This window comes from Lissotriton vulgaris, chromosome 2_1, assembly GCF_964263255.1.
Source record: "Lissotriton vulgaris chromosome 2_1, aLisVul1.2, whole genome shotgun sequence".
Lineage (NCBI taxonomy): Eukaryota > Metazoa > Chordata > Amphibia > Caudata > Salamandridae > Lissotriton > Lissotriton vulgaris.
Genome location: NC_141687.1, coordinates 2,105,235,012 through 2,105,247,415, shown reverse-complemented (window position 1 = coordinate 2,105,247,415; position 12,404 = coordinate 2,105,235,012). Strand labels below are relative to the sequence as shown.

The window sequence follows — 12,404 nt, the reverse complement described above, 5'->3', positions numbered from 1 at the left end:
CCGTTTGCAGACTCTTCAGAACTCTGCAGCACGCTTTGTTTTGAATCTCCCCAAAGCCTCCTCTGCCACCTTAGCCAGGAAGGAGCTTCATTGGCTTCCGGTACAGCACAGAATCGCCTTCAAAATCCTCTGTCTCACCCACAGAGCATTGATGGATGGTCCTGCTAGTGCCATTGGCTCTCTTCTCTCGCGCTATGTCCCCACAAGAAACCTGCGCTCTGCGGGACTCTGTCAACTAGCTGTCCCTCGCATCAAATTTGTCAGATGGGGAGCCAGAGCCTTTTCCGTCGTCGCTCCGCAATTGTGGAACTCCCTCCCCATGGAGATAAAAACTCTCCCTTCCATCGACTCTTTCAAAAAGGCTCTAAAAACGTATTTCTTTAAGAAGGCCTACTCATGATTAAATAGGACTAGGTAGGGTCTTAAGTTGCTGTATTTAATCTAGGCGCCTTGACGCCCACTGGGCTAAGTACGCGCGATACAAGAAACTCCTCATTCATTCATACAGGTGTCATGGCTAAAGGGGCGTAACGCCCTGAGTTGGTTACCTGTTAGCATATCTTTACAGTGAAGTGGGCAGAGGGTCGTGCCCTATGTCCCGGCCTGGCCCGGACGGGCACAGACGGGCTGACTCTGGCTGGCTAACGCGGAAGAGACCGTTTCCTTATAAAGCTGAGACTAGAGCGCTCTCACCGCTCTATCCCGCCCCAAAATGGCCGCCACGAAATTCCCTACTGCTCGGTGCCTTGCCCTGAAACGGCAGGAACGAGCGTGTGTATGCTGGGGTGACTGCGTGTGGGCGACAGGTATGCTGAATGCAATTTTGTGGTTTTTAAAAACACAGGAAAACAATTGTTATTTACAAATGCTAATTTTTAAAATTCGAGTCAATAAAGCCTCCTAAAACATTTCCAATTCCTCTGACAAAGTGTACAACAGAAAACGATTTTGCCTGTCCTCTCACAAGCTATTGGCAGAAAGATGAACACTGCCGAGTGCTTGCTAACTCGCAAGACACTGCCTGGGGGCTCCTTATAAAGCCGAGACTAGAGCGCTCTCACCGCTCTATCCCGCCCCAAAATGGCCGCCACGAAATTCCCTACTGCTCGGTGCCTTGCCCTGAAACGGCAGGAACGAGCGTGTGTATGCTGGGGTGACTGCGTGTGGGCGACAGGTATGCTGAATGCAATTTTGTGGTTTTTAAAAACACAGGAAAACAATTGTTATTTACAAATGCTAATTTTTAAAATTCGAGTCAATAAAGCCTCCTAAAACATTTCCAATTCCTCTGACAAAGTGTACAACAGAAAACGATTTTGCCTGTCCTCTCACAAGCTATTGGCAGAAAGATGAACACTGCCGAGTGCTTGCTAACTATGATATGATCCTGTGTATACCTAGCCGTTGAAACTGGTCAGAGTATTATTTAGGTTTTTAAATAGAGTGGACAACTGTACATGTGGATGAAATAACAATTAAGTTATCTCTTCGTCCTATTTACATTATTTTCATTCTATTTCAGATAGAAACCGGATTACACGTGTCTTGGTGTGATTTAACTTCCAGTATCTGGAGTTACTGTATGGAACTTGGTCCTTCATAACCCTTTGGTGAGGATCATTGCATTCATGTATGTGCATCTTATCTAATGTTTTGTTAATTTTTTCACTTTTGTATTCCCCTTTTCTGGTCTGTTGTACACATTTGTATTTATTATATCCCTTTTGTTTCCCCTTCTTATCCTTCCTTTTTTGGTTTCGCCTGGCGAACAGCTGCGCAAGCAGCGTTTCGCGCAGGCGAAAACTTTTGTTTACCAGTATGGACAAAAGTCCAGCCTCAGTCTTCCATTGGCTAGCTCCATAAATGGAGGCTAGCCATTGGAAGACCGAGGCGTCCGTCATTCTGCGAGGCGACTCGTGGGCGTTTCTGAGATTTTTTCTCATCCAGACCCTTTGTTGCCGTCATTGCGGCGGTGGGCGGTTCCTATTTTCTTATTTTGGGGGGTGGGGAGGGGGGGGTTTGTTTTGGTCATTGCAGGCCGAACGCCGCCGGAAGAAGTCCAGGTGAGTGCTTTTTCATGCCGTTTCCGCCCCCCCTCCCGCTGTCCGTGCCTTTCCCATCCTCCCTCCCGCTGTCCGTGCCTTTCCCGCCCCCCCTCCCGCTGTCCGTGCCTTTCCGCCCCCCTCCCGCTGTCCGTGCCTTTCCTTGTTTTCTCTGAGATGTCCATCTAGTATCTCCCGAAGGAGCCGACACTCGAGTAGCTGGATATGAAAAAGGGGCTTTCCGTGTAGGAATAGAACGTCTCTTCTTTCTGCTGATGCCTTCATTTATTTTTATTTTTTTGGTTTTTCAAATCCGTTGCTCACAAGCAATAATACACGATGACCTCACACTGCAAGCGGGCAATCTGTTGGATGTGAGCAATCCTCACATGAAAACAAGGAGAAGAAAAATCCATTGCTCTTCCTTTGAATATGCCTCACTTAAAATACAAAAACAAACTTGTAGGTATGCAGCGTGTCGAGGAAAGATTAAGAATGAACACTTCCTGCAATACTATTTTCTCAGGAAACCGCTTGTATATTATTCATGGGGGGGGGGGGGCATTTTGTCTGTTTACTCAATTGAGACCATCCTGACGTCTTCTAAATAAACCTTTAGGCCCTACATGCTTTTGCTGTGCAGCACAATGTGATTTTGGATATTTTCATCATTTATTTTTTCATAAATGTGTGCTTCTTTTTCCTAGTCTCACCTGCCATGCCCCTTACAAGCAGCACTGAATCCTTTATTAGCCCATTACGCCTCTCTTTTGTCTTGCTTTCTCCTCCCTTTTCACATCTTGTACTACCCTGTCAAATTAGAGATGAAAAAGATAATTCGATCATATTTGTTTTTTTCATTATTATTATTTTTTTTACTTCCCAACTTATTTGATCCTTTTATTTGGGAGTTGGGTTAAGGCGTGTTATTTTTTTTATTTTTTTTATTTGATTGACTCTGCCCGTTAGCCACGTGCAGGAATCTTAGGAATTCCCTTACGTTTTGCTGAAAAGAGGCCCTTTTAATAAAATGTTTAATAGAGACACTCTTCAGAATCTTATTCTTCTGTACCATTCAGTGTGAATATGACTCGTTTCTTCAACCCATGCGGCGCCTTTCATCTGTTGCCTCTTTTCTAGGGCTCATGGGGCATGGTTTCATAAGCCACCTCCCAGCATGGACTGTTCCTATTGCTGCTGCCTGCTTACTGGTTTGATTTTAATTTAATTGCCATATTTTCTGAATAAACGAACTGCGAGTGGCATAAATACCATAATTGATTTGACGAGTGCTGGGTTTTCTCGGACTCGCAGGTCTGAGTCATCGACTGAAACCGGAAGTAAGGATGCTCTGCCCACCGTCCCTGGAGGCTCCATAGAGCCAGAGCGTTGGCAAGTCCCTGCCGCCAACTGCCTCTTTGCTAGGCCCGTTGGGAGGCGTGACAGAGTTTCCGGGATTTCACGCCTCTTTGCACAAACCTATCACGAATGCGTGTGCGGCGCAGGTGCTGGTTAATTTTGCACGGACGTTTGCACAGTCTGGCCAGTGTGAAAAAATTATGCAATCTCCCAGAGACCAGTATATTATTTTGCTCTGGCCAGTAGCTGCAAGTCCTTGCAAAATCACACCAGCACCACTGCAGTCTGGGTGAACCGCATTGGTGCAAACTTGCACAAGTGCAATGTCTGAAATATGCCGACTGCTTCCAATCAGTACTGATCGTGCATTTAGAAGGCCCAGTTCTTGTTAGTATGCACGCTGCTGATATGACCATTTTAATGCTATCTGCTCCCTTGCTTAATTTATTTGTATTTAATCTGGCGGCGTTCTGTACTAATCCCATTTCCGATCTCGTGCTGAAGAGTTTTAAAGATATTCTAACCCACAGCTCTGCTAATCTGTAGCCCATAGTCACTGGATGGGTTAGAGACCCATGCCCGCCCTTCTAAACCAAACATTCGACCTGTGTGCAAAAAAGCCACAAAAGCATATCTGTGTTCACAATTAGTGATGCACTTGGACAAATGTAGCCAATTTCAATTTACGACTCATTACACGTTGAACGATTGGGATGCAACTGGCTAGTAAAGCTATAGGCAACAGCAGAACATGAACGGCATGTTTTTTTTGGCATATCTGAGTTCAGCTAGAATAATAATTCAGTTTTTTAAACTGTTTTCCGGTTATTATAATTTTTTATAAAGCAGTTAATTTCCAACCCCCCACTGAGCATGGCCTTCGGTCATGTGCAGTGGGGTTTGCAGAAAGGGGCTTGCTGATGGCCAGCCTCTAAACCATCCAGGGGGGTTGGCGGCTGGGGTTGGCCAGTTGATGATGTTCCCCAAAACGGAATCAGTTGAATGATAGGGGGAAGCTCCAGGCATTTTTCCTCCACACGTGTAGAAGATGGTTTCCATTACCAAGTTTTGATGAGGGCTGCTTTAATTATGTAGCTAAGAGGGCCAAATTATGTTTCAAGGTTAACTAAATTGTGCATCAAGAAAAGCCAAATTATAAGGGCTAATGCAGCACATTTTGAAGCAGTATTCACTGTTTTGCATTCAATGCACATTTTAACACTAGATGGGGGAGGGGGGGCAGTTTCTCCTGATTGATGTCAGTTTAATATAGTGTTCTTCAAACTTTATAATTCATACCTAGTACCGATGAAGAAACTGTTTTCACATCATCCCTCCCACCCCAGCCCATACATGCACAAGTTGGTGTGCATAAAGTGATTGTATTTTTTCAAAGCAAAGGTGGCCTACAAACGGGAGGGTGGCTTATTCAACTGCACAGTGGGGATTGTTCTGGGGCATAAGGAGTAAAGGAGTGGGATCACTCCAGGTTCCCGCAGCTCTTTCTTACTGCTGACTTCTGCATTGTTTCTGCCAAGCCCGCAAAGTCTCCTGCCTACTGCCCCTCCACCCCCATCACCCACTGACTCAGGAAGCTTTCCTCCCATCCTCATTGCCACTATGCTAACCTTCCAATCTCTTGCAGCACACTCTCCCTGGCATACCACTCAACTCACCCTCGTCTTGAGTGCCATCTTGCAAGGGTGCTCATTTTCTCTCTTCAGATGCGCAACATCTCTCCTATTTACCTGAATGGGATCACATGCTCTGAAAACCTTCAACTGGAAAAAAAATTTTCTCACAATTTGTTTAAATGGGATCACCCTTCAAAACTTCTCCATCTTGCCAGACGCTGAGACTCAAGACTGTGGATCCTACAGCACTTACTGCCTCTGGTCTTCTGCGTCTTTCTTAGTCCCACGTTCCCCTAGTTCTTCCTCTGTTTATGATCCTTTAGAACTCTCTCCATGAAAAAATGTAGGAACTCTCTCTTTCTCCTGACTGATTTTCCTCTCAACCCTTCCATGCACTCCACCTCCAGAGTTTATCACCTCATCTACACTTACTACTGCAAAGACTCTGTTCCTGAAGTCTCCTGAAGTGCACCACCCCTTAAGGCTCCTACAGCTTTCCCTTTTTGTTAGGTTTCGCCTGTCGAAAGCTGTGCAGGCGAAACTTAATGACTTACACTGTGTGGCTTTGTTCCGCCCTCTCTTTCCATTGGCTAGCTCCATAAATGGAGGCTAGCCATTGGAAGAGAGATCTGCTCGTCATTCTGCGAGCAGATTCGTGGGCGTTTGGCGATTTTTAGGCTTTTTGCTACGTCATGCGGCTGTGGGCGTTTTTTTTTTTGAGGTTTTTTTTTGGTCATTCCGCCGAAAGCTGCCGGAAGAAGTCGTCCTTGGTGAGTGCTTGTTTTATCGCGTGATCCACTTCAGTCCTCCCGGCTGCTTTGATGAAAGCGCCCGCTCTCCCACAAGCTTCGCCGCTCGTCCGAGGTGCCGCCTAGTGATTAATGATCCACAACGGCTTCTCGCGACCAGACATGCACGGGGGCCAAACCCGCCCTACCGCCTCCGTGCACGTTCTTATGTTAGTTCCTCCGGCGCAGCGCAGGGTGCTACTCAGTATTTCTCCCGGCCACCGCTATTCAGGCATGCCGTCAACGAGGCATATGGGCTCACCTTTATTTCAAATATGGTCCATCATCAATACTCTGCATCCAGGGCACCGCCGTGCGTGCCAGGCGTCGCAGCTGCAGTCCAAATCACAACCCACGGCTTCAGTTTCACTTTCAGCCGGTAGGCCACCGCTGCGCCAGCTTTCGTTCCACGTTTGCAAGTCGTTTTATGTGTTTACAGTCGGTGTTTTCGGATGCATGTACCCGTCCTCAGCTTTCCAGCAGCAAGTTTTCTGCCATCATCTGTGTAATTGCAGGATTATGAGAGGATTTTTAGGGCGTTCGAGAGGAGCTCGCTTAAAACGCGGCCATCTCTCTCAGCAGCTAGCTACGCCCCTCACCATGAAAATTAATATTTAGATGAAAACTAAGAGATGTATTACTTTTTAAACAAGTGAGTACTCCAATCTCTGAATAGTATACGGACATATGAGATAGATACATTGGAAGACCACTTTAGTGGCTCAGACAAGGAACAAACATGACATCCCCAACCCACTTAGTTGCCCCCTAGTTCTCCCTTTCCTTAGACTAGAAGGCCATTCCTGCAGATCAGGGAAGTCTACACTGAGTGATTCCAATTAAAGGAGAAACAAGATATGTGAAATGCATGCAACACTCTCCTGTTTGCTCATCTTACATAGTGCCTCCAGAATAAGACTAGAGACTTCCTTTGTGTGAGGAAGAGGGGTTAGAAAGAACTGTACATAAAGAGATCATTCAGAGGTATTTGCCTTAGAGGAGCAATCAAAAACATTTACTGTATATAGAGACCATAAAGTTGGCATGTGCACTGAGAGATTCAGTATGTAGGGAGATCCTGCAGGTGTCATATGCACAGAAAACTGCCATATAGACCACAAGGCTCATTCACAAATGCATGTATGAGCAATTAAAGCAGTTCTACAGATGTACTACTTCAAGTACTACCAGTTCAAAACTGCCTTTGTGAATTGGCCTAGGATTGCTCAACTCCCTACCAATACAAGTTCAAAAAGGATAAACACCTTTGTATTTGTTTTACTCGTATAAATTCAATATTCCAATTGTAGATGTTTTGAGAACAATTCACAAAGGCATTTAAGACTTACTTCACATACTCATAAATACCTTTGTGAATCCGAACGAATGTGTTTAAGGAAATGCCATTGAAACATGATGTCCATAGAGAGGCCACATTCATTTTGCTAGGCATTTTGTCAAGCACAAGGAGATTAAGGGTCCATTTATGACTTTGGTGGTCCAACACCGCCGTAGCCACAGTGGAGGTGGGGGCACCAGTGCATGGGCGGTCAGACCGCCCTATTACAAGTTGGGCAGGCGGACTGCCATGGGACTGCAGCATCACCACCAGGGATCAGAGATCCCTGGGGGTGTTGCGGTGGTCTTGAGGCCCTAATATGCTTGGCGGTGCCACTGCCACTGCGGCACCACCAAGCAGATTATGCGTTTTCTCTCTGCCACGGTTTTCATGGTGGTGAGCTTGCTATGAAAACTGTGATGGAGAGGAAACAAAGGGGGCGTAACAGGGCCCCCTGTTACCTGAGGGCCATAGGGTGCATGCACTGTATCAACTGCACCGTTCCATGCCGTTCAGGAACTTCCTTTGACGCTCCCATTGAGGTGTCTTTTTCATAGGCACCGGCATGGGACCACCAAAGGACCACCAAAGAACCACTTGCCAGAGACTAAAAACGTAACACTCTAATCACCAATGTACGGATTTACTGTTTTTGGAGCGGGGCAGCAGCATGGTGGCCCCGCTCCAAGACTGTCAAAGTTGTAATTAGGCCCCACCGGTACCCTAGCTTCGATGTTGACTGCTCTATCCACTAGGTGACAACCACAGAAAATCCTAAAAATTGCAAGCCAAGTTTTTAACAGGCCTCAGTTGGTGTGTGTGTGTGTGGCTCTGGGTGTGGGTGTGTGTGGTGTGTGTGGCTCTGGGTGTGTGTGTGTGGCTCTGGGTGTGTGTGTGTGTGTGTGTGTGTGTGTGTGTGTGTGGCTCTGGGTGTGTGTGTGGCTCTGGGTGTGTGTGTGTGTGGCTGGCTCTGGGTGTGTGTGTGTGGCTGGCTCTGGGTGTGTTTGTGTGGCTCTGTGTTTGTGGTAGTAATTGCTGTCTGCTGAGCTCGTCCGTAGGGTACAATAGGTCTCACATTTGCGAGAGATTAAGCTAATGGCAGTGTACATGACAATGCCATTTATTTATCTGTTTTCAAAACCATCACATAAATACAAATTTTGTCATTTACAATGCCAATAGCTCAAACTTTTCCAAAGGCAAAACCATTGCATTGTAAATGCTTGTTCCTTCTCTTTTGCTTTCTTTTCTCCTTTTTCTACTGCATGTTAATATTAGTGAGGAAATGCACATTATCAAAGTAGATGTGTGAATTAGAGTTACCGCTGAGGGTATACATATAGAAGATGGATGTTTTTAGATAACTATGTAAATTGTGTTGGTATGTCTACATGTTTGTGGTTACAAAAGTTTATTTTTTGTATTAGTTTTGGTGCCATTTTCTATGTATATTGTGTGTGTGTGTGTATATATATATATATATATATATATATATATATATATATATATACACACACATACACACACATATACATACACACACATACACACACACACACATACACACACACACAGGTGGTCTTGTAAATACTTTTATATATATGTTATTTATGTGTCGTATTGTTTTGTTTACAGCCCTGATGAAGTTCCTATAAAGGAAAGAAACGCGTTGGCTGTTGTTTGGTGCTGTTGTTTGGTGTTCTTATACGAAGAAGATTAAAGAATTTTGAAAAAGAAAATACTGGTGGTTTTGTGACTTCACCCCTGGTGCTGCCTCTACCTTTTCTTAAACAGCCAAGTGTCTGTATTCATAAAAGCTGATAAGCGTTCCTGGCCTGCTGCTGTCTGGGCGGTAGAGACTCACACAAAACAAATCAGACTCGCTCAGCAGAGGAGTGCTTAGGGTGATGTAAAGGGGAGAAAGGTGTGAAGGAGATTCCTGCAGCAGTTTCCAATTTCTTTCTGAAGCCCCTGGTGCACCTCAGACACAGATAGACATATAGCTGGTTTGTCAGTATTTTTACGTCTCTATTTATAAATACAGACAAAGAAAATAATTTTTTCCGCCTGTATTTATATGTAAAAATCAGTTTACATGAAAAATCAGGAGCCTTATTTCTAATGTCATGAGTATTGTCATCAATGATCTTATTTCACATGGGTTGTGATGTAATATGTTAGGGTACAACCAGCGCATGGAGAAGGTATGAGTTCTAGCTAATGTAGAGCGGTGAGTGATGTAACAACACTAAATTTACGTTTAATAGGTTTAGTGAGTAAAGTACTGGAAATCCCACCTAAGAAGGCCTTTTGTAGGGCTAACCTGTGGGAAAAAAAATTCTTTCTTTCCTGCACAGTCGACTCTCAATTTAGCAGAAAAGTCCATGGAGACCTTAAGGCCTTTTGCCGTCAACGCCTGATTGACTTATAGTAGGATTTTTTTCCTCTCCAGCATAACAGGATGCAGGTATGGGGAAAACAACAAAGCAGGTCACCCAGCAACATCTTTTTCCTTAGGCTAGCATCATGAAGGATGCGCTCTCACTATTCCACAGAAGTTCCTGATACCATCACAATGTCACCCACTATCAGATGCTCATCCGGATTCCTTAGCACCACTAAGTATGGCAGCAGCTCTAGAAAATCAAAAGTTTCATCAGAGCACTCTACTCCAGGACTTCTCAGACTCCAAAATCTCCATAACCCTGGTGCTGTCCCCTTAAACCGGACCCTGCTGTCAGCCAGGGGAGTGACATGAGGGCATCAGCCACAAGCACTGCAGACATGCATGGATTGCACTTAGTTACGTACAGGCCAGGAGGACCCCAAGCAGTCTCAGGAGATCTGCACCGCCACTCCTACTCCAAGCTGCACAAATGCGATTGCACACCATCAGTGCTGCCACCAGGAAGCGAGGAATATGTGATGTTACATTGCATGCGGTACAACGCATGCGATTACAACGCGGCCGTTGTAACAACCGCGTTGTTACAAAGCATACCATTACATCGCAACTTGTTTCTACTACTTGCTGTAGGGGGCGCGCTGGACTTGAGAATAGTATAATTTACCCTTCCAACTCTAGCGTGCGCAGTAGGGGAGGTGTTGAAATAGTAAATTATACTATTCCTTAGTTTAAAGAGCCCCCTACAGTAAGTCGTGCTATGTAATGGTTAGCATTGTAACAACGCGCTCATAACAACCGCGTTGTACTCGCATGCGTTGTACTGCATGCGATGTAAACGCTTACTGGAAGCGAGTGGTGGCCCTGCAGGTCATCTGTCACCAGCAAGGCGCAGAGATCCAATTGGGAGCCCAACAGATCACAAGCCATCTTGTTCCCAGCCGGCCTGCGCCAACAAATAAAGATTTCTTTTTATATTACACAGGAACCTTTTCTTGCCATGTGTTACTGCAGTCTTTTAAACCACACCCCAGAAAGAGCACAATGCAATTCCCTGAAACTGTATACTTTTGGAAGGCAGAGTATCCATATATATGTTTTTCAATGGAGAAATACTATTTCTCAAATTTTCTTAATTTTAAATAGCATTTTCCTTCCTCGTGCATCCACAACTTTTTTTTTAGTTTCTGATTTGGAATGAAATGAAAATGAAATGAATTCGTACTTGTATAGCGCACTTATACCCTGAGGCGTCTTGGCGCTGTTCGCATACCGCTGTGGAACCTTTCCTGGCTTTTCCCTGTGACATGCCCACTCCTGGGCACCCCCAAGGTGAAGCCAGGCATCCCAGCGCTGTTGGGGGCGTTGTGGAGATTAAGCAAGCTATTGCCCAGAGTTGCAGAGAGGCACCGAGGCGAGAATTATCAGGTTCGAGGAAATTGAGCCCAAGACACGCCGAGGCGGGAATTAAACCCTACTCCGGGCCAGACCTCTGCATCAGGGTCTGTCGCTCTAACCATTGAGCCACACTTCTCGAGTTGACAGATTTTAAGTCCATGTGTTTGAAGGTTATTTTCTCTACTAAACATTCACATTCCACTGAGAACGGTGAAGTGAAAAGCCAGATAGATTTTGAGATATTTGGCTTTTGCCTGAGCACAATCAGGAATAAATAGCATAATTCAAGAGCAGGGGTCATTGTTTTTGGGTGCAGGTTGTTGAGCAGCCTAGCCCTTTTGCTTTCAATACTAGCCGGAGCTATACTCAGTATTGTTCCTGGTAATAGGTCAGTCTTAGGCAAGAGAGGTTTTTGGTGGCAGGGAAAGAAGGTTCCCATCTATTATGAGGGCACCTTCTTGCTTTTGCATGATCTCTAAATGGTCTTGGAACAGACTGGTTGGTAAAACTAAATGCCACGTGATTCAACAAAAAAGGCTGGTCTGGCAAATGGCAAAAACTGTATTATCAAGTAAGCCAGAAGAGGTGAGATGTTTTTCTGATGCAGCCAAAAAATATCACAATGTACATTCAGTTATTTTCTAACCTTCTATCCTGAATAAATATTCTAAGTAGTTACAGAAGAATTGTACATCTGTTGTGCATAGAAATACTTCAGAGCAATTCACAAATTATTATACACATTACTGATCACAATACTCTAAACGGACATGGACATAAAGACTGAATAAAAACATTAGAATTAACTGGAAACCATGATAAATTCTCACAATGTAGATAGGACCTTCACATAATTTACGAGAAAGAATACTAAGATAATGTATTATATAAAGTAGAGTGTAGGGCCTTGTGAGAGATATGCTCTGTGCACACAAAATGAAGTTCCAACTATATACTTACTAGAGGCCTAAATCTTGGGAATCGAAGTAAGAGGATATCTGAAAAGCAGTAAACCAAGACTTCTTCCCCATTCTACAATAATAATACAAATCTGTATTTGCCTACTTTTCAAATAATTCGCAATAAGCATAAACGTAGTCCTTTACTTTACCTGGCTGTGCTTTTTTTCCCTTTGCTTGTAGATGGCGGTCTGTCAGTTAATGGTCTGGTTAAGTGAGGTTTGCCAGACTGTGGCCTGTTCTGAGTTGCTGACTTGGAACCAACTCTATCCTTCTTCTGCAAAAAAAATCGTTATATATAATGGCATAACAAAATGCTCATTTTAAAATTGGTTTTTATTGGTTTTCAAACAAGTTAGGTGGGCTGTTATTTATCCAAGATATTTACGTATTGGCACCCCTTATCATTCAGGGCCGGTCTCAGTGATAAATTGTGCTCAAACATACACATCAAAGCAATTTATAGATATTTTAACACTAG

General features: G+C 44.4%; 1 protein-coding gene across 3 annotated transcripts in view; it reads right to left on the bottom strand.

Moving 5' to 3' along the window:
- The window catches only part of TEX9 (testis expressed 9), a 414,747-nt gene that overhangs the window by 306,153 nt on the left and 96,190 nt on the right, over positions 1–12,404 (bottom strand). For all 3 annotated transcript variants that reach the window (XM_086958349.1, XM_086958350.1, XM_086958352.1), the window contains one exon: positions 12,076–12,200. In XM_086958349.1, the coding sequence (XP_086814475.1) occupies positions 12,076–12,200 (125 nt within the window). The remainder of the gene's footprint in view (positions 1–12,075; positions 12,201–12,404) is intronic.